Source organism: Balaenoptera physalus (genome assembly GCF_965194825.1).
Source record: "Balaenoptera physalus genome assembly, chromosome: 13".
Taxonomy (NCBI): domain Eukaryota; kingdom Metazoa; phylum Chordata; class Mammalia; order Artiodactyla; family Balaenopteridae; genus Balaenoptera; species Balaenoptera physalus.
In genome coordinates this window covers 82163246-82186757 of record NC_138892.1, presented here as the reverse complement: position 1 = coordinate 82186757, position 23512 = coordinate 82163246, and the positions used below count along the sequence as shown (strand labels likewise).

Below are 23512 nucleotides of genomic sequence, written 5' to 3'. Positions count from 1 at the left end.
TGTATCAGGACCACAGGGCAGAATCTCCAAAAAGTCTAAGTGTCTTAGGTCCATATTTAGAGAATAATTGCTCTAAATTATACAGTAAAATCAGCAGTTTATTGGAGAGAGAGAGATTGCAAGCCAGCACATCCTCCCACAGATACATATGTGAAGTCTATCTTTTCTATCTTAAGGGGAAATTTGATATTATAAGAAAAAGATGTGTAAAATCCTTTGCATTCTTTAAATAAAAGAGAGTTTGCACATTTAATACATTCCCCTTGGAAGAAAAATAACCTGCTAAATCTAGTACAATTTGTTAAAAATCTCACCAATTAGGGATTCAACGAATCCATTTACCTTCTACTTCTATCAGCCCTCCTGCCGAAAGGCAGCATTAACAAAATAATCTCTTTTCCAGTGTAATTATTTTAAGAACAGATTAAAAAATGAAATGAACTCTGCAAGAATTTAGTTGCTATAACAGTTGTGTATACTTCTTTCTGCTTCAAATCTTTTTTAGAGGGTCAAAGAAAGAGGAAAAATGGACAATGAGAGTCAATTATCACCACTAGGGAAATTAAGTGTAACAAGGTCTAGCAAAACATCCTGAACGTTAATGTTCAAATAAATAAAAGCAGGAAATGAAAAGTTTCAGAAAAACAAACCTGAGATATAAGACAGGGATCATATATGAGATTATAATACCTGCATTTCCTATCATTTCAGGTTGTACTAATGTTATCTGGAATATTACAAATCAGAGATAAATGGTTGGTAAAAACAAATGTTAACTGTTAAATGTTAAAAGGGTTCTGTTTCTCCCCCAGCCTCAATTCCTCCATCTTTAGGACTTGTGCAAATGCAGAGAGACCCACTACAACACTCAATTCTCAAGAAGAGTTAAGTATTAAACTTGGCTTAGGAAGAAATACACTGGCTACAAGGAAAGAAGTGAGGTACATGGTCAGGCAAGAGGCTAGGAAGAAGCCGCAGGCATTTTTCTTTTCTCTGAAATATATGCATAATTAGATTTTTAAAAGTCAATAACTGGATTAAAAATTAAGCACTGTTTAAAGTTTATGTTCTATTTTATAAATGACAGCAAGCTAGAATGGGGCTGTCCTTTGAGTGGCCATATTCACCAATCACCCTGCACATACAGGGCAGATGTAGTATTAGCCAACAGTGAATTCCACAGGGCCACGTGCAAACTCTCCTTCTGAGCATCTTTGCTGAAGCCACAAAATAAGCAACATTCCACAGACATGCACAGAATGGATACAGGGGTGGCTCAAGACCCTTCCTCACAGCAAGAAGTGAGGCTGCCCCTGTATACTACAAAAATAGAGCAGTGCCTTTACAGCAAACAAGTGACGATAAAAATGTGATTTTCTTTGGGGTCGCTGGAAGAAAAGGTGTATTTTAAGATAAAAAACTGAGAAGAAAGAGAAATCTTTCACAAGGAGTGGTTTTATAATAAAGTCGATTTCCCTACAGAGGGAAGCCACCCCAGGTTTCTTCTGAGATTTCTACTATGCTCTTCGTCGTTTTTGTCTAAGCCAAAAGCAAATCAGTAGGAGCTACCCATGAAAATATATCTTATTATTCAGTAAACACTGAAATAACTGCTCTTTAGTACAGGCTTTCCCTGAATTTTCTAATCAACACACTGTCCCTCTAACCAGCATGGAGCTTGTGAAGAGCAGACCACTGTAAAGTTAAGTAAATTTATATTAATATGTCTTTATATTAATATGTCATAATGGGAAAAAATACAACCAGGAGTCCTAAGTAACTCTGGCCCTCAGGTGAGCAGCTGTTCAGTGCAACCCAGGGTGCAGGGTTACTGGGAAGGGCACTGGCTTGGAGTAAGGAGGCCTGGCCTGTGGGCCTAGCCCTGACTTTGTGTGTCCATTTGACTTTAGGCAAGCCTCTTGGACTTCAGTTAAATCATGTCAAGTTGGACAAAGTTACCTCAAATGTTCCTCTTAGCACTAAGATTCTATATTGATGATCTGATTTTTCTGACCATATAAAATACAGACCAGGAATAAGGAAGGGTAAATTAAAACACTGTGGAGATAAAACTCAGCAAAAGAAAAGTTGTTTGAAAATGAATCACTTCTGCACTTTTGCAAAATGCTTAAATAAAAGAAAATTTGAATATTTAATGTATTTCCCCTTTGGAAGAAAAACAATGGTGCTAGATCTAGTCCCCCCTTTCCCCCTCAAAAACACCACTGATAGGGAATTCAAATAATCAGTTTTACCTGCCAATGGTATAGAATTACTCTTGTTAGCACACACCACCATGAAAAGGTACCAATCACAAAAGGAAGTGGAGAGATAACAGTTCACGTCACAAGGTGATGTGAGGCATTCTAGAGCTATGTGCACTCATACACGTGGATGATTCGAGGAACACCAAAGACAAGATTCAGGAACATCTGCAAAGCACTTTCAGGCAAAGAACATACCAGGCAGCACTCAGAGAAGGATTTTTTAGGAAGTCGTGCAGGAGGAGGTGGACCCTGATCCCACTCCCAGAATGCCATGGAGTTCTGACAGACCACAAGTTCCCCGGAAGGCTAAGAGGATGGAGAAGTGCCAATGACAGAAAAGCAAAAAAGAAAAGGATAGGGAGAAAGAGACAGCAAAACAAGCATGCATATGATAAAGTCACAGCAGAAGGGAAGGGAGAGAAGAAATACAGCAGCACAAAAGAAAAGCAGTAGACAGGCTATGCTTCAGTTCTTAAGAAAATGTTTAAAATCATATATATATATATGAACACATCAACAAAGAGCAATATATATATTTGGAATGCTGTTTTCTGCTTTATTTCTACCCATCTGAGTTTAGAAAATAGTTAATGGATCTTCTAACTACATTTTCTTTTGATCACAAGAAAAAATAAAAACTTACTTATCATTATTCAAATGTGTAATTACCGTTTTATTTTCAAGTAGTACAAATAAAGCATAAGGATCTCAATTTAAAATAATTTTAAAACACTCCTAAAAATGGTGTCAGCAAGCCAAGGACAAAGCACAGGCAAATATATCTTTACTTACTAAGTTTAAATTATGCTTGAAACTTAGAAAGTCTATGTTCTTATACCTTTTTTCCCTGTTGGAGACATACTGACCAAAAATTTATCCTAAGCTTAACCTTTACTTGATGTGGTACACAGGGAGACTTGTTTTACAGCCTTATTTTAGATGTATTAAAATTACAAAAAATGGAAAAAAAAAGGTGTTTTCAGCTATGTCAGTATAAAAGGATTACTATTTTAAAACATAATTGAACGATTCTTTTAGAAGAACACGAAAGAACCTACACAATGACACCTGCTGGGCTAAGTAGGCCTAGTTCACAGCTCTTGCATCAAGGCATCCCGGGAAGGCAGCCCACATACCTCCCTCAGGTCGTTGTCCAGCCCAACGTGCTCGGAATGTTGGCGAAGGCGGTCTTTCCGGCGCTGTGCAGTGGCACTCCGACTTACCCAGCGACTGAAAGAACAGAAAGGGTAGGTTAAAAGAAACAACCAAACAAAAAAAAGTGTGATCACTTGTCTTTAAAATAGAAAGAATGTACTGTTGAAAACCAAAGACCAACAATACTTATTTTTCAATCAATTCTTTTTAAACATATATAGCAGCTTTATTGAGATGTAATTTAGATACATACAATTCACCCATTTAAAGTATCCAATTCAATGGTTTTTAGTATATTCATAGAGATATGCAATCGTCACCACAATCAATGCTTTGTTGAAACAGACGTTAAAAAAGGCACAGTAGCTGTAATGATCCTCTCTTTTCCACCTTACCTGCCCAACAGAACCCCAAACCTGGATAGAGACTACTACCCTCTCACTTCCTTTTTTTTTTTTTTTTTTTAAATTTTTATTTATTTATTTATTTATTTTTAATTTATGGCTATGTTGGGTCTTCGTTTCTGTGCGAGGGCTTTCTCTAGTTGTGGCAAGTGGGGGCCACTCTTCATCGCTGTGCGCGGGCCTCTCACTATCGCGGCCTCTCTTGTTGCGGAGCACAGGCTCCAGACACGCAGGCTCAGTAATTGTGGCTCACGGGCCCAGCTGCTCCGCGGCATGTGGGATCTTCCCAGACCAGGGCTGGAACCCATGTCCTCTGCATTAGCAGGCAGATTCTCAACCACTGCGCCACCAGGGAAGCCCCTCTCACTTCCTTTTAAAATATCCATGCAAATTAGTTATTGATTTCCCTCATGACTACCATGAATCACTTTACCTGCCCTTTATCAACTTTCCCCCGCTCCCCATTCCCAAACCTCTCACTTTATCCTGAAGTGCCTCCACTCAAACTGATGACCCAGCCTTGCCTCCCTCTTCCTACCCTCTACTTCAATGATGCACACACACAAACCCCTCATCTTTCTTCCAGTCCTAAAGTATAATGTATATTGGCCACAACTATTGCTTCCACCAGGATCCCTGACCAGTTCTCTCTTGCCTTCTCCAATGTGCTCCATTAGAAACCTCCTGTGCCATATCTCCAATTTTTCTCTCTCAACTGAGTATTGCCCTTCAGCTTACAAGTATGCTGGTCTCTCTCGACATTCTATAGTTACATTTAAATCTGTTTCTTCACTCTTCTCATGTAAACATTCTTAAGAAAAGTTTAGGTGTAAGGCCTCTACTTATTTATCTTTGGATATTTTGTTCATCTCAAATCAGCTTCTTCCCCTGAAAATGCTCTTGAAGCCATTTATAGCCCTCACTGCCAATCCAATGGCTATTTTTCAATTCTTAGCTTACTTAAACTCTCTGCTGATCACCCTTTCTACCTTAAAACTCCAGTTGTCTTCAACTACCTCAGTGCTTCCAATGGGATAAGCTCTCTCACCTTTGAGCCTTTGAAGATGAAGTTTTCTCCCAACTTCTATTCATCTCTCAGACAGCTTTAGATGCTACACAGAAAGTCTTCTATGGTTCCTCCAAATCTAAATTAGCTACCCCTCTTATACTCTCCAATTGTAGTATTTATCACAGTGTGTTATAATTACTTATCTCTATTTTCTATACAATCCTCTCTACTATAAACGCTTGAAAGGTTGGTATCATGTCTTTCAGCCATTTTATTTGCAGAGTCAACTACATCACCTGCCCCTTCTATAAATGTACCCTAAATAAATGTAATCAGAGACACAGTCTAATATTTAGGTTTATAGACGTTCATCACAGCATATATGCAGTAACCAATTCTGTGTTTCCATTATTCTAAGACTCACATTTTGGCTTTTAAATGTTCCTGAAACTAGGATGAATCTTCTACATCATATACATGTTTAAAGTATAATTTTTCCAAAAAGCTTTTGAATTAATAGCAGATCTTACAACCAACAGTTACTTAGAATCAAGTAAATGTGCTCAAAGCAACCCAAATGTTCAACAGTAGGAGGTGCTATATAATGAAATGTCATATAGTCATTTAAAAAAATTAAGTTATTAGGAATATCAATAATATGGGAGAGTACTCATGATACAATAATGAATGAAAAAGCAGGATACAACATTGTGTAAGCATTTTCTACTTTTGTAAACAACAAAACAGAATAAGTATGGACATGCACACATATCAGGATCCATGCAATGGAAGGGCATAAAACCAAATGTGAACATCTCATGATGATGGCATTATAGGTGGTTTTATTTTTATTTACAATTAATTTTTTATTGAGGTATAGTTGATATACAATATTATACAAATTTCAGGTATACAACAAAGTGATTCACAATTTTTTTTTTTTTTTTTAGTTAAAAACTTTTATTTAGGGCTTCCCTGGTGGCGCAGTGGTTAAGAATCTGCCTGCCAATGCAGGGGACACGGGTTCGAGCCCTGGTCTGGGAAGATCCCACATGCTGCGGAGCAACTAAGCCCGTGAGCCACAACTACTGAGCCTGCACATCTGGAGCCTGTGCTCTGCAACGGGAGAGGTCGCGACCGTGAGAAGCCCGCGCACCGCGATGAAGAGTGGCCCCCGCTCGCCGCAACTGGAGAAAGCCCTAGCACAGAAACGAAGACCCAACACAGCCAAAAATAAATAAATAAATAATTAAATAATTAAAAAACCCACAAACTTTTATTTATTTATTTTTGTTTGCATCGGGTCTTAGTTGTGGCATGCGGGATCTTTCGTTGTGGCGTGTGTGCTTCTCTCTAGTTGTGGCACGCGGGCTTAGTTGCCCTGCGGCATGTGGGATCTTAGTTCCCCGACCAGGGATCGAACCAGTGTCCCCTGCATAGGAAGGTAGATTCTTAGCCACTGGACCACCAGGGAAGTCCCAAAGTGAGTCACAATTTTTAAAGGTTATATTCCATTTACAGTTATTATAAAATATTGGCTACATTTCCTGTGTTGTACAGTATTATCCTTGTAGCATATTTATTTCATGCATAGTAGTTTGTACTTCTTAATTCCCTCCTCCTATCTTGTCCCTCCCCGCTTCGCTCTCCCCACTGGTAACCACTAGTTTGTTCTCTGTATCTGTGAATCTGTTTCTGTTTTGTTATGTTCACTAATTTGTTTTATTTTTTAGATTCCACATATAAGTGATATCATTATTTGTCTTTCTCTGACTTATTTCACTTAGCATAATACCCTTCATGTCCATCCATGTTGTTGCAAATTGCAAATTTTCATTCTTTTTTATGGCTGAGTAATATTCCATTGTGTGTATATATGTATGTGTGTGTGTGTATATATATATATACACACACACACACACACACATACACACATCACATCTTCTTTATCCATTCATCTGTTGATGGACGCTTAGGTTGCTTTCATATCTTGGCAATTATAAATAATGCTGCTATGAACATTGGGGTGCATGTATCTTTTTGAATTAGTGTTTTCTGTTTTTTCAGGTAAATACCCAGAAGTGGAAATGCTATAAAATATAGCAATAGAACTATAAAATAGTTCTATTTTTAGTTTTTTAAGAAACCTCCATACTGTTTTCCTTAGTGACCTCACTGATTACGTTCCCACCAATAGTGTACGAGGGTTCCATTTTCTCCACATCCTCACCAACATTTGTTATTTGGGGTCCTCTTGATAACAGCCATTTTGACAGGTGTGAACTGATACTTCTCTGGTTTTAATTTGCACTTCTTTGATGATTAATGATGTTGAGCATCTTTCCTGTGTCTGTTGGCCATCTGTGTATGTCTTCTCTGGAAAAATGTCTATTCAGGTCTTCTGCCCATTTTTTAATTGGGTTGTTTGTTTTTTTGATGTTGAGTTGTATGAGCTGTTTATTTATGTTGGATATTAATTCCTTATTGGTCATATCATTTGCAAATATTTTCTCCCATTCAGTAGGTTGTCTTTTGGTTTTGTTGATGGTCTCCTTTGCTATGCAAAAGTTTTTAAGTTTAATTAGGTCTTATTTGTTTATTTTTGCTTTTATTTCCTTTGCTTTAGGAGACAGATCCAAAAAATATTGCTACGATTTATGTCAAAGAGTGTTCTGCCTATGTTTTCTTCATATATCAAACTATTTAAGAAGATTTCTCAGGTCTTGACTTATCATCCCCATGACTGTATTCATTGTACTACTCTAGAAGTATCTACTCTTGAGTATATCCCTGACAGCACAGAGCTATACACGAGTTAAGAAATGAACTTATACTTTTGCCATTCAGCGAAAATCATACTGCATTAATGACAATTCACAATTTAAAATTTTCTTATTAATGAAGTATCCAATTTACAAAAAGCTTAAAATGAGAGGGCTGCTTCTTTTGTTGCTTCTTAAATAATTTATGCATGGCTTTGGTTTCAAACTGACGAATCATCTCATTTCAGTCTGCTATTTAGAGGAACACTGAATAATTATGATAAAAATGGTAGCAAAGGAAGGTAACCCTTCTTAAAATAGTGTTTTTTTTTTTTTTAAAGAATAGGTTTAGAGCGGGAAAAAAAAGGTACAAAGATCTAGTGACAGATCTTTGAAGTAGAATTCTTGGAAATGTCCCTAAAGCAAAAGATCAATAAAAGACTGTAAAAAGGGGGGTTTCCCTGGTGGCGCAGTGGTTGAGAATCTGCCTGCCAATGCAGGGGACACGGGTTCGAGCCCTGGTCTGGGAGGATCCCACATGCCGCGGAGCAACTGGGCCCGTGAGTCACAACTACTGAGCCTGCGCGTCTGGAGCCTGTGCTCCGCAACAAGAGAGGCCGCGATAGTGAGAGGCCCGCGCACCGCGATGAAGAGTGGCCCCCGCTTGCCGCAACTGGAGAAAGCCCTCGCACAGAAACAAAGACCCAACACAGCCATAAATAAATAAATAAATAAATAAAATTTATATATATAAAAAAAAAAGCTAATAAAGGAACAATAAAACCTGAGGAAAGTAGAAGGAATAAAGTAGGATAGAAATCATTGGAATAGATCATACTTCCCCACTCACTCCCCCAAAACAGAATTAATCAATAAAACCAAAAAAATCTGGTTCTTTAAAAAAAAAAAAAAAAAAGACTGTAAAAAGGATACAAAGAGAATTGGGTGACTGAAAAGGAAGATCCAGAAAAAAAGCATATCAAGACACTGACAAAGATTCTCTGCTTGACCAAACTTCAGTCAGACTCCTAACCTTTCCTAAGCCCATTTGTGCATTTCTTTGTAAAATCCAGTTTTAGCAAGAACCTAGCTAAGTCAGTTTAGCAGAAGCCATCTCCCCTCTCATTATATGATCATTCTGGATATCTGATCATGTTCTGAATTCTCCACCATTCCCCAGGTGATGTTTAATCACCTAGGCCTGCCTTCCACAAGAATCCGGTTAGGTCAGTTTAGTCAGAATCCCCCACACCCATGATGTTTCCTCTTAGTAATTTTCTATCCGCTGACCTCCACTCTGCTCCTTGGTGATAAATTCCCACTTGTCCATGCAGTATTCAGAGAAGCCTCTAATCTCCATCTCCACTGCAAGACCCAATTGCAGTGGTCCCTACACCTTGAATAAAGGTGCCCCTCTGCCGTGAATAAAGTCTGTCTTACCATCTTCAACAAGTGTCATGAATATTTTTTTAACAGCTCTGAAGCAAAATATAAATACCAGCTGATGAACTTATATAATAAATAAAGAGGAAGACTAAAATATAAGTAACACAATGTACAAAGACCTGGAGGCCTTGTAAACAGCCTTGTAGCAAAAAACAGTCAGTGTAAGATAGTAAAATTTGTTCAGGGATTTAAAAAATTAGGGTTACTGGGCAAGGTGGTTCAAATAAATAGTAAAAATATGAAATAGATTATAAACACCAGCTAATAAACTTATATAATGAGCAGAATACACATGGATGAACATTTCTCCTGGCAGGCAAAGTGGAAAAGCACAAAAGATAAGGATAAATATTAATTTACAGGATATAACTAGCATCTCACTCTGTGAGACAAAATGCCCAGTTTAATTTTATTTTCAAAACAGGGAAATGAGCATCTGCTTAAGAAAATTACTATGAAGTCCACATATTCCTGGTCTTGTTAAGTAATTAATTTATTCTTTGCATTATTAAACCTCATTTCTAAGCATAATTTTACCAAAGATGACCACATTTGCTGAAATACTAAAGACTGCTTATTTGCTTTTGCTTTGTAAGTAGCATATGAAATTCTTACAGTTGATCAACCATTTGCACAGGCACAGTTACAAATCCCTTTACCCTGTAATTAGTTCTGACATCTATTCTCTTTCAGACTACAATCTAGCTGAAAATGTAATGCTTGGGGCTCTGTGTGGAAATGGGGAGATTATATATAAGATTAAAAGCAATAAAATATGGCAATAAGATTTGAAAATTGAAATCTTCCCTTCTAAGCACTCCTTACTTCCTTTCCCTTCCTTTATTTTTCTTCACAAACCTTACCGCTTTCTGACAGGTTACTTATTTTACATAGTAAGTTTTTTTGTTTGCGTCCTCATGTTGAAAGCAGGGATTTTTGTTATTTTGTTCATTGCTAAACTCCCAATGAACAGGACAGTGTCTCACATATAGTAAGGGGTTTGATAAATATTTGCCAAATGAATGAATGAGCACTCTAATGCTATCAAAAGGAAATAAAAACCATTTAAATTAATAGTTACTCATATCAAATTGATTCAAAAAATTAGGATAATTTATAAACATAAGAAAAAAATGAATAAACTGATGACTAGTCATTCACTTCTGAAAAATAGAACATTGTATCCAGTACAATCATCTGTAAAGTCTGAATCCCCGTAACGGTCAACATCTCTTAGCACGTTTTAAGTTCAGTGTTTATAAAAGCAGGGATAGCTCTTCACTAGAAGGTGAAACCCTGTAAATTAACTAAGGTAAGTAAGGTAAAATTTTCAGTCATTAGTTATTTACTTCCATCTTGTAAGCAGCATATTAAATTCTCTCTACAGCCTTCCTACCCAAGACTTTAGCATAAACGCTTGCGTTTCTACAGGAGGGGCCACCTTTCTAGTGAATCATCCTCCTTTACTGTCTTCATTAAAGTTCAAACAACCTATTTAAATAAAAGAGTTCAATCAAATAAAGCTTTTTTTAAAAATTTTATTTATTTATTTTTGGCTGCGTTGGTTCTTCGTTGCTGCGCGCAGGCTTTCTATAGTTGCGGCGAGGGGGGGGCTACTCTTCGTTGCGGTGCACGGGCTTCTCATTGCGGTGGCTTCTCTTGTTGTGGAGAACAGGCTCTAAGCGGGTGGGCTTCAGTAGTTGTGGTGCATGGGCTTCAGTAGTTGTGGCTCGCGGGCTCTAGAGCGCAGGCTCAGTAGTTGTGGCGCACGGGCTTAGTTGCTCCGCGGCATGTGGGATCTTCCCGGACCAGGGCTCGAACCTGTGTCCCCTGCATTGGCAGGCAGATTCTTAACCACTACGCCACCAGGGAAGTCCAAATAAAGCTTTTTAAAAATCCACAATTCTTTCACTTTACTGCATAGTGATCCTTTTCCAAATATGTAAAAGAATGCTGGTACTGAAGATTTTCCAGACCTTTCCACAGTTTTTATGAATGAGACACCATGAACATGGTGCCAGGAATAAGGAGACCTGGGTTCTAACCCTAACTCTGCCACTAACCCAGAAGTGTACTCTTACCAACATATAACAATGACACAACTTCAGGGTTAGGCTATTTGATCTCAATCTTTTCTTAATGTAGCTCTTCATGAGGCAAGATGGCGCCTGAGAATGTATCTTGCTTCCCAAATTATTATCCTATCTTCTTTTGGGTCCACCCCTCTTAACAGAGCCCAGTGTGAGGCAGAAGTGAGGCATCTGAGGGCTCTTTCATTCTGAAAGACCATTAGGCTGGTATGACAGACTGTTGCTAAACTCCCTTACGTTCAATATTTTAGGCGATTCAAAATTTCTTGGGGGCTACCAAAGCAAAACATCCAACTCCAGAAGTAACAAAAGGCACACGTCACCTTTATATTAGAGTAACAGAGCCAGGCAGTATATGCAGTACAATGGTTAAGTGCTTGGGCCCCTGAATCAGCAGACCTAGGTTTGAATCCTAGTTTCACCACTTCCTACTATGTGATCTTGAAGCAGGTTGTTGACTGTCTCTGAGACTCAATCATAAAATGGGTAAAGCAATAGAGGCTTTATATGTAGGGATATGTTTGTAATAAGGATCAATGAGCTAATGTACTTAATGCAGTCAGAAGAGACGTTAGTGCAGACTGGCTTAATAATATTAGCTATTATCAGCAGCATCTCCACAACCAACACTCTCTTGACATGGAGAAGGCTCCACTGGCAGGAAAGATAATGCTTTCCGAAAGCAGAAAAAATGGGTTACAAGGAAGGATAATTACCTTAAGTGAAGCAGTGATGAAAATTTTCAAATTTTTTGACTGAGATCTCAAAGGGGGCGGATATTTATAATGATACACACAAGCATACCTCATTTTATTGCACTTCAAAGATACTGCATTTTTTACAGATTGAAAGTTTGTGGCAACCCTGTGTTGTCAGATGACGGCTAGCATTTTTTAGCAATGAAGTATTTTAAGATACGTATATGTAAAGAAAATAGACATAATGTTATTCTACACTTAATAGACAACAGTATAGCATAAATGTAACTTTTATATGCACTGGGAAACCGAAAACTTCTTGCTTTATTGTGATATTCACTTTACTGTGGTGGTCTGGAATCAAAACCATAGTATCTCTGAGGTATGCCAGTACTAGACTGAAAGCAAAGGAAACAGCAATGCATATAGTACTGTAACTGTTTTCCTTAATTCATAACACACCATCTTTTTTCCTTTGATGTGTTTGCTATCACTGTAGTTTTCTCACGTGTAGACGTAAATGAATCAGTAATTTTGACACATTTCAGAAACACATTTAAAGGAACACCTTTAGCTGGGAAAATGGTAAGGGTTTCATTCCTTCAGGTTATTAAAAATAGGACAGTAACTATACAAACACAAGATATGCAAATATTACCACATATATATGCATCCCAAGAAACTCCAAGTAGCACAATACTTAGCTTAGTATAGTGTTTAATAAATGAAACCAAGCATTACCATCACATATAATAAAGATAATTTACTAAGTTTTCTTTTTTCCTGACCAATAAAATCATGACAATCATCACGGGAAATAAAGAGGTAAGTACCAAAACTTCCCCAACATGTAGCTCAGCAGATCATATGTTAGACAGAAACATCATACTTTAAAGCCATCTTTCAAGAACTTGCATATTATTATTTGGATTGGGCCATTTAGGTTAAAAGGCATAATTCCACCTGTCTTATTCCCCTCACTGATTCTCTACTTGCCTTCTGACAATTCTGGTGGCTCAACGCCACTTCCATTTTATACACTCAATCTCTACCACTGTCTTCTATCTCATTTGTTGGCCACTGCCTGGCTCCTCCCTTTACTTCTCTGAGACTCTTTAATAAAATCACAGATGTTACAGAATGTTAGAGTGCTTTTAAATGAGAAAAGGGGCAAGTGATTCCAAATTGTCCAAGGATCCTAAGCTGGTTAGTGGTCAGGAATGAACTAAATTCCAGAACTGCTGATTTCCAATTCAAAGGCTTCTTTCCAACTTAGCATATTCCCCATTAATACTCTCCTTTGAGTTCTTTTCTTGTAAAATCCTTCTTTATTACATTCTTGTGTTCAACTAAAATCAAGACTTCCCCTAAATCCAAATAACTCTTTTCAATTCTAACCATATTCAGATATTTTCTGAGTGGAATCATCTACCATAAAAAACGATATGGTTTACCTTTAGTTTCGGTTGGTTTGTAATTTCTGCACTTGATACTTAAAAGTACAAAATGGTGTCATGGGTTGAATTGTGTCTCCCTAAAAGATATGTTGAAGTCTTTTTTTTTTCTAATTAATTAATTAATTAATTTACTTATTTATTTATTTTGGCTGCATTGGGTCTTCATTCCTGCATGCGGGCTTTCTCTAGTTGCGGCGAGCGGGAGCTACTCTTCATTGCGGTGCGCGGGCTTCTCATTGGGGTGGCTCTCTTGTTGCGGAGCACGGGCTCTAGGCATGCGGGCTTCAGTAGCTGTGGCACGTGGGCTCAGTAGTTGTGGCTCATGAGCTCTAGAGCACAGGCTCCGTAGTTCTGGTGCACGGGCTTAGCTACTCTGCGGCATGTGGGATCTTCCCGGACCAGGGCTTGAACCAGTGTCCCCTGCATTGGCAGGTGGATTCTTAACCACTGAGCCACCAGGGAAGCCCCAAGATATGCTGAAGTCTTAATCCCAGCACCTGTGGATGTTACCTTATTTGGAAAGAGGGTCTTTGCACATGTAATCAAGTTAAGATAAGGGCATTTAGGGTGGGCCCTAATCCAACATAACTGGTGTCCTTACAAGAGGAGAGCAGACACAGAGGGATGGTAGCCATGTGAAGAGGAGGCAGAGACTGAGTTATGTTCCTGTAAGCCAAACAATGCCTGGGGCTACCAGAAGTGGGAAGGGGCAAGGAAGGGTCCTTTCCTACAGGCCTTAGAGCCAGCATGGCGCTGCCAATACCTTGATTTTGGACTTCTAGCTTCCAGAACTATGAAAGAATAAATTTCTCTCATTTTAAGCCACCAAGTTTGCAGTACTCTGTTACAGCAGTCCTAGGAAACTAATACACACAGTGAAGGCATAACTTTTCTAATTCCGTTAGACAGTATTAGCATTATATTTAAAACACAGTCATTTAAAATGAAACTATTCCCAAGTGCACATTACTTCAACAAGAGAAAAATATCTAGTCTTTGGATTTTCTTACATGATGGAATTAAAAGTCAAATACTCATTGAGTGTCAATTCATATTTCAAGCAGATTAATTTGGTCTTTGAAAAAGTAATGACTGATAAAATGTTTAATAATTAAGCATTCCCCATTACAGCACTGCACCCTTCATTCACTCCTTCAACCAACTACTCAAGAGAAGAACATGCTTACTTGTTATTAGCTGGTCCTGTTGCCAAGACATCAGACTGTAACTTTGGAAAGAACCCTTGCTCATATTTGCCTTGACCAATTTTCATATCAAGTAGATGTGGGTGGATTGCAGTGTGATCCATTTTCATCAGTCGTTGCTCAATTGATTGGGCTATAAATTAAATTCATAACATATTAGAGACATTTCATTGGCTAAACTTTAAAAAATAATGCTTCCTCCATTCATGCAGTGACAAGAAACTCAACCTTTCTGATAGTCTGAAATAGATTTTACAAAAGCTCTTCAGAAATCAGTATAATGCTAAGTATAAAAAGGTTAGTTTTAAGTAAATACTAGATAATTAATTTTCATACTATTTTCTGCATCTGTCAAAAGCAGGGCAGAGGGGTTAAAAAAAAATCTATAATTTAGTATTGAAACAGTTTCCCTTAAGTGGGAAATTCAATATTCTTAATGAAAATATGGTTCTAAGTACAACATTAAAGAAAATGATGGCAAATAAAATATTTTCCTTGAGCTGAAAGACAAGTAAAGGGAAGAAAAAAGCAAGCACTGTAGCCTTATGTTACTTTATTTCTTTGTGCAAAGATCCATTAAATATTCATGCTTCTCCATTTGTAAAAGCAAGGAACTGTGTAAAGTTTATTACCTCACTTTTAGCAACACATTCTCATTAGTAGGAGTCATTCAGGAGTGTTTATTAGATCAAAAGGCATAATGCAGAGAAAAATAAAATAAGCAGGCATTTAGAAAATGTCCAGGGGATAAGAAACTGCCTTTTGAAGAATAAAATAGGCCAGAGTTAAAAGATAGGAATTACTCAACATTTCTATTTTAAAACCACATAAAGTTGAGAGATGTTTCAAAGGCCCAGGAAACAGTGAACTATTTTTCTGGTAAAAAAATCTGATCTTAAATGCTTTTATCAACTGAATTTTCAAGAAAAGATATAATACTTGTGAAGTAAGATTAGGTCTCCCATCCCTTGCCTAGAGACTACTGCAAGGAGAACAAGCAGTAAGTGTGGTTGTGTGATAAACAGAACACACCGTGGGAACTGCCAATCTTGGGATTTGAGAGAAGAAAAAAGGTATTTTTACAAATATTTCATAGAATCAGTTTATTTTGCCCCATTCAATACCAGCAGATTGAGTATCGCTGGCTCTTCCCCATATATACTCTAGAAAAATTTCTGTTTTGGACGGGGATGGGTCTGTCCATGACACATTCCACTCTTGTCAAATGGACCTGCTTAAGACCATCTTATGTGAGATCGATGCCTCCCAGCCAGGTGTTTGCATTTGCAGCATTAAGGCACGTGTGCAGAAGGCATTATTACCCTAAACTTCAAAATGTTAGATATCTGTTTTAAGCTTCCCTAATTTTTCTTTATAACTCATATGAATTTATCCACAACTTTTTGAATTTCATTTTATTTTTAATGTGTAACTTGTAACTTCTCATGAAACACAGTCCATATGTTCTAGGCTGGGCAAAAGGATGTCATGTTTTAATGTGAAATGATATTTAATTTTCAATGATGCCCCCTGACTCTCCACAACCGTATCTATACTCTTAATGTTTCCTAATATTTATAAAACACAATTAACAGATGGTTAGAGAAATAATGCTTAGATTCATGGCATGGAATTCTCTGAAGTCCCTGACAATTTTATGTTCCATGAAATACTACAGAATTCCATCTCTGCCAAAAAGTGCTTCTGTTCTCACAAAAGGAAAAAAGGAAAAGTAGCTTCAGTTTTTCCATTGGATTTAAAATGACAGAAAAAAATCCATCTGATATTGAGTTATTCTCCTTTACTTAGGAAGCTCTGTAAAAACAAAAATCATGATTCACAATGAATTATTCTAGGGTTCATAAGATTGCCATAGGGAGCATAATGCAATGCTACTTTTCAGTGATTATATCATCAGTGAATACTGAACATTCAGAAATTATTAAATGCCTGCTTCGAGAGATCATGGGGCTGTTGTTAGACTTTCAAGGGTTTGTGCCAAAACTCATTTTCTGTGATCAGTAAGGAATAAGAAAACTCTGCGTTACTAGCAACTTGGTGTCTTTCTGCACAGAAATCATGAGGTTCTGGTGCCACAATATCAGCAGCAGATAGCCTCTGCCTAAAGAGTTCACCTGCAAATCAAAATTCTTTTTAGTTAGAGGCAAAACAGAAACAAAAGCAAAACGACAAAGGACAAAAAAAAAAACCAAGATACACAATAAAATCCAATGTCAACAAAAGAATCCTAGTCTCTCTAGTTTCTGCTGTGGGTGAGGGTGGGGAGGAGACAATTTTACCTGATAAAAGAAATATCTGCACCATTTGTGAGACAGACATACTTACAGCTGACTGCCTCCCTTTACTTTTTTTAAAAATAAATTTATTTATTCATTTTTATTTTTATCTTTGGCTGCATTGGGTCTTCGTTGCTGCGCACGGGCTTTCTCTAGTTGCAGCGAGTGGGGACTACTCTTCGTTGTGGTGCGCGGGCTTCTCACTGCAGTGGCTTCTCTTGTTGTGGAGCACGGGCTCTAGGCACGTGGGCTTCAGTAGTTGTGGCACGCGGGCTCAGTAGTTGTGGCTCGTGGCCTCTAGAGCACAGGCTCAGTAGTTGTGGTGCACAGGCTTAGTTGCTCCGCGGCATGTGGGATCTTCCCGGACCAGGGTTCAAACCCGTGTCCCCTGCATTGGCAGGTGGATTCTTAACCACTGCGCCACAAGGGAAGCCCTCCTTTTACTTTTTAAGAAAGTCTTTGATAAATTAAGTTCCTGGGAGACTATTCCTAATTTAGCCTAATCTCTTTTTCATATATATTAAATCTGTAATGGTACATTTTTGTTGTTGTTGTTGTTGTTAAAGCTCTTTTAATATAAAAGCAGTAAAGAAGAAGTGTTTTGGGTACATATTGTCTGTTTGTCAATGCTTTTTTAATAGCATCATAAAATAAAAGGACTTCATATATAAGCTATAATGGTACATTTTCAACAGTTTATATAATTTCTGTAATGACAGTAGGAGTATAAAACTCTGAGAGGCTGATAGAAAATCTATTTTAATTGAAAAGATTTTCTAGAAGCACACAAATACAGCAATCAGCACTTAACTTCATTTAAAAAATTCTGTCAGGAAGGGAGGAATAAAATTTGCTCAACAAGGCATTATACTATTTACATGGCTATTAAAGCACTGAAAGTCATACTATTCTCTGAATAGGCATAGACAATTTCATTCACTCTACTCCCTCAACTTCTAGAGACACAGAAACAATTGTCACTTCCTAAAGGGGCTCCAAGGATCTATCCTCATTAAGTGGGATACAACAGAATGATGTTTCAGCGAGTCATCAGAAACCTCTAAGGCTACACAAGAGACATCATTTATATACTTCTTTCCTTAAAATATGCTACAACTACAGCATCACCACTCCTGTAACTTTGATCTATTTAAAATGAAGTGAGAAAGGCAAGCAACAGAGGCAGAGCCAAGAAAATCCACATTTGCTGCCCCTTTTTGCTCCAGAAAAAAAAAATGTTCTCAAATAACTTCTACACGAAGAGGAAGAAATAAAAGGAAGGGGCACTCAAGTGATAGATATCAGTTTATTTGGCAAAGAAAGAGTTAGGAACTAGGTATAAATGTATAAAATTGTGTGGACTGGTATATTTTACATGTTTATTTATTGAATGAACAGCTAATGTGGTAGTGAGACTCCAGGGGCTAGAATCAGTCAAACTCTGGTTCAAATCAGGGCTCTACCAACCACAAGCTATGCAATCACAGCAAGTTACTTAACCTCTCAGTTTTCTCAACTGTAAGATGAAGACAGCAATAAAACAGACAATAAAATGTGTCTATACCCCATTATTATTAAGATCAAATGTCAAAATGCACGTAAAACAGCTGGTATTATGTCCCACACATAGTATGTACTCAGTAAACACTGACTATTAATATGATTATTTATTTAATGGACTATATTACACTGCCAGACAAGATTGGCCAAGACTCATAATTCTCTGAGAGAAAAAACTAATGTCAGGGTTGGGAACCTCTAATTTGAATACAAGAATCTAGAGATTTAATTTCAATAAATGAAGCTATTTAAATTAATGGCACCACTAAAGTAAATATACTGTTTTAGTTACGTAAATTAGGCAGCAACTCAAATTTACTATTTTAAATTAATACTTATCTTTCCTTGGATGAAGAGAGAAGAGGTAAAAAGCAAAAAGGCAAAATAAGCAGAAAGACAGAAATTAACATTTTCACAGCAACCTTATAGTTGTATTCCATTCAATTTGTTACTGTTGTTCATCTTCTGAGGGAAGAAGAATATCAAGCAGGAACAGGACAGACAAAACGATAGAAAGCATCTCTTGATACAGTACAAGGGTTAACCAAGAAGTCTAAAATTGAAAATTAATTCTGTGGTTTATAAGGCCAATGATGTGTAAAAAGATATGATCATGGATTTTAAGTTAATTTTAAAAGGCATAACAAATGTACCTGCTTCTTTTAAAGTGCTGCATTTCTGATATATAGATGTCCTCAAGGTGGGTGCCCTTACATTATACAGTCTTATCTTCTCAATCCGAGAGTCAAAGACTCGAAGCAAAGGATCTTTCTCTTCCCACTGAGACATAATTTTATTATCAATAAAGGTGGCAAACATCTGTGTTTCAATGAAGCGTGAAAGAAATGGCAGGTAAGGTTCTGGCTGGTCAGACAGAAAGGAAGCCTGTAATGAGATAATTAGGCAATTATTAGTGCAAAGAGACCATCTCAATACTACATGATAAATCCAAAAATTATCTGTTGCTAAGATCATTCCTTTTCAATCTTATAACACAGAAAACTGGTGCTTGAAATTTAAAAACCCTTAAAACTCCACTTTTTCTTCCTATCTTCTAAAGTCATAGAATTTAGGTCACTTAGTTCTTTAGCACTGATCCCACCTTTCAAAATTGATTTACATTCTGGTCCTCATGACCATTATGCAGAAAAAAGGGCATCATTAATGAAAGATGGTGGATCAGTTGCTACATGATCGTCAATCATTCTCTTTACTTACCATTAAATTTGACCCCTTTCCCCAGTGAGCTGTAATTTCTTCTGCTCTCTATTCCTAGCCTGTGCCAAATACCTCCAAGTCATAAGGCATCGAGGTGATTAACTGATACAATAATAAGATATACATAAGCAATAACCTTAAAGAACCCAACAACGTGGAATTTGTGCTTATGAGTAAAATCTTTGGTTCAGGGGGATGTTTTCCTAGGCCCCCACAGTTAAAAACTGATGGATGAGCATTAGTTAAAGATCAAACTCCATCCAGACCTGTGCTGAAAGAATAGGTTGGGCCTTAACAACTAAAAAAAGCACTGCCTGAAAAACCATCCAAAGCTAGCCAAGCCTTTGGAAAACATGTACAACCAGCCACATGTTCCTGTTACCAGCTTGTCTGCTTGCATGGAATGGTTCAGTAAATTGTAATCGGTTTCTAATTCAAAGGGTTCATTTTTTTCCTTTGGCTCTTCAGGTCCATGTGTGTAGAGGAATTCTAGCCACAATTTGACACTAGCTAAAATTTGGAAGTGGATTACTATTTCAGCTGTGGGGTTGCTTTTGCTTTTCATTCTTTTGATTAGGTGCAATGTGGCAAAAGCCAGAAGGGGAAAGGTGGAAGGATAAGTTCTGACCTAAGGTTACTCTCCTTAATACTCACTAGCTTCCTCCTAGCATATTTATTTAGGAAATAAATTCTGAAATTTAGGATGCCTTTGAAAAACTTCCTTACAGAAATCCACTTATTCAATTTAAGTGCCTCCATAGTTCAGATGTAGTTACACAAATCCAAATAGCCAAATAAAGGTTCACAGTCATCTCCAGAAATAGTTCACCTCTTCAAAAGATGTTTTACAGATAAATATCAATTTTACTTTTCATAGAGCAAACAGCCTTTTTTCCTAAATGGACCAAATGTCTGGCTTTTGATATTCAGATCCTTGTGGGCTACATCACTTAAGTCAGCAAAGACTTGGCTTGCAGGACTACTATGTGATAGCCCTGTAAATTTTCCTAGTGAAAATGAGATGATTACAAGCCTTCTGGAATCCAACATGAAACTTTCATTTCTCTAGGGGTTATATAAAAAGAATTCCATTTATAGTTTGAAGCTACATAAAGATTAAGAAGGAAGAAAGTACCAGTGCTCGATTTAGATAAGAATTTGAATTGCTCCAAGGATAAATCATGAGTATACACAGATTAGTTCCAAGCTGGCTAGGAAAAAATGTGGAAAAATGGTTAAGCTTAATGAGAACGGAAACTAAGAGCAAGAATACATTTGGAGAGGTGAAAGCTTCTTAATTTGTTAAAGAAGTTTTCTCAAACATAAAGTGCATCATAAATTAACTGTTAAATGTGGTTTATATAACTCATCTAAAAAAATCTGATGAAATCAGAAAATAATCTTTTATACACCCACCTTTACAAAAATTTTTTATTAATTCTTATTTGTCAGATGCTCCAAGATTGTAGATTAGCCTCTTAGAACATATTAGCCCCTTTGAGTGGTCTTTCATGATACAAAGATACTATTTAGCAAAAAGCCATAACTCATTCTAATAGCAATATCATGCCTCGGCAATCACAGAGGCAAGGGACTGAACTACACCCTAGTGACCTGAAAGAGTTAATGCACACCCCCAAGTGCTTTTGTCTGGAAGAAAAAAAAATTTGGTGGATATGTCCAGAAAAACTGGCAGAAGAATACTCTATAGTAAACCTTAGAAAGAAGCTTCAATTTCAGCAGGACAATCAAAAGTTAGTGTCGTTTTCTGTCTCCCCTTTCCAAAAACTTAGGAACAGAGGGTTAAAGTCATAAAAACTCATTTTTCTCATAAAACCTCACTTTTTCTCTCTTTTGATCCTAAGATGAGATAAAAATTCACCTTCTGAAAGTAAACTGTTACCTTTACATGGGCAAGTTGTGACTTCATTGCAGGATAAAGACAAAATATAAGAATAAGGATTTATTAGGAAAGGAATAGGCCTCATTTAACTAGACTTGATCCTAAAATATGAGTAAATAAAATGCTTACAAGGTGAGATAGTATTAACAGATTTGAAAAACATGGGATTTAAGTTTCATTTCAAACATCTTCAAAGTATAGAAAAGTTAAAAATAAGGTTAAAGGCAATTAAATACATAATTCAATGAGCAGCTTAATGAGCTAGTTGATTTATACTTTCCAGTGAAATTATTTTATATAGTATAAAATACTGGTAAAAAAGAGTTCTTAAAAGGAAAGGAGAGGGGGAAAAATCTGTATTTCAAAAAAGTTAACAAAATCAGTAATGTATAGCCCACTAAGAACCATAAAAAGGGAAACTCTGCTTCTTTTTACTTTGTCAAAGTTCTGCATCTGTTCCCGGTTGGTCAGCCAAGATTCCATGTCCTGGGCAGTCTGAATCACAAACGCTTCATAATCTGCAAACATCTGTGTAAAGCGGTTAGCAAAGACCTCTCGGAGCTGTACGTTGAGCTGGTAGTCCCTTAGTTCTGCCTCTTCACACTGTAGTTTTAAATCTTTTTCTTTTTCACTCAAAGAGGCAGAGAGGTCCATTTTTTCCACGGTCACACCAGTCCGCTTGGCTAGAGCCTGGAGGCGGGCTATGGTTTCGTTGCCCTTCAGTAACTCATACATGCTAATGTTATTAGCAGAGACGTTGCCATTCTTCTTGTCATTGACCAGGTCTTTCAGAACCAGATTCTTTAGCTTGGTGGCACTCTCACTACAATGTAGGCTGCCCTCAGGAGGGATCCCAAATTGAAGAAGAATTTCAGAGAGTTCCTGGATAAAATCTGCTTTATTGGGGAACTGTGGAAATTCTTCAGGCAACTCAATAAAATGGTTGTCAATATCCACAAAACACAAATTAGCCTGAAAGAGGAAAAAGAAATACAAAGGTTTTTAAATTGGGAGATTGGGATTGACATATACACACTATTATATATAAAAGATAACTAATAAGAACCTGCTGTATAGCACAGGGAACTCTATTCAGTGCTCTGTAATGACCTATATGGAAATGGAGTCCAGAAGAGAGTGGATATGTGTATATGTATGGCTGACTCACTTTGCTGTACAGCAGAAACTAACACAACGTTGTAAATCAACTATACTTCAATTAAAAAATTAATTTAAAAAACTTTTACTTAATAAAATGCTAAAAGTATCAATTAAAAAATACAAAGGTTTTATAGTAATTTTATGTTCTAAAATATTCTTGCCAACTATTATAAACAAAATCAACTATTATAAAGAAAAGGTTGCACTGCATTTTATGTTAACCTTCTCAGAGTTAAGAGTATTTTATTCTTTAAAAATAAATCTCTGTTGCCAGCATTTTTCCCTACGTGAGGGAATATATAAGTATATATTTAATACATATGAATCATTTCCCCTGGGTCTCATCAGTTTATTATAATCTGGATATAACTCTGTAATACATGGCATCGAATAGGCTTTCCTTAGACAGGTAAAAGCACACAGACTCATAGTACCTTATAAATTAGGCACTGGGTTAAATAAAATGCTTACTGAGCTTGAACTTTCTATGCCATTCCACTGCTCCAACACCGTTTATAATGTAAATTAACAATAACTGCTAAAATTTAGCAGCTGTAGTACCCCAAAATGGAATGAAATTGGCAAAGAGCAATCCAGTCCACAGAAAATCCACAAATTTTCACTTTATCTAAAATTAGCTTCAACCTCTTACATGGTAAAACCATTTCAGAAGCCACTGGACAAAGAGCAGGAGGCAGAGAGCGGTGGAGGCAAGTGCCTAGAGAAAGATAAGTGACGAACCCTTGGGTAACTCAGACTTGACTTGAACATTTTTGCGTTGAGGAAAAGAGGAGACAGAAATAGAGGAAATGTTTTTTGAGTTTGTTTACACTCTGGATTTTGAATTGAAAGACTTTTAAATATCTTTCAAATAGATATA

General features: G+C 37.1%; 1 protein-coding gene and 1 long non-coding RNA gene across 11 annotated transcripts in view; one reads left to right on the top strand and one right to left on the bottom strand.

The window, feature by feature from the left end:
- LOC309640733 overlaps positions 1-23512 on the top strand; it is a 242823-nt gene that overhangs the window by 32923 nt on the left and 186388 nt on the right. The gene's annotated exons all lie outside the window — the stretch shown is intronic.
- Positions 1-23512, bottom strand: part of DENND5B (DENN domain containing 5B) — a 228545-nt gene that overhangs the window by 46078 nt on the left and 158955 nt on the right. For 4 of the 10 annotated variants that reach the window (XM_082419604.1, XM_082419606.1, XM_082419608.1 and 1 more), the window contains 5 exons: positions 21907-22443; positions 19004-19235; positions 14476-14626; positions 3404-3497; positions 2463-2573 (listed from right to left, as the gene is read on the bottom strand). In XM_082419604.1, coding sequence (XP_082275730.1) covers positions 2463-2573; positions 3404-3497; positions 14476-14626; positions 19004-19235; positions 21907-22443 — 1125 coding nt within the window. Of the gene's footprint in view, positions 1-2462; positions 2574-3403; positions 3498-14475; positions 14627-16541; positions 16629-19003; positions 19236-21906; positions 22444-23512 lie in introns of all 10 variants that reach the window. The other 6 variants (XM_082419609.1, XM_082419610.1, XM_082419611.1 and 3 more) reach the window with 3 other exon arrangements.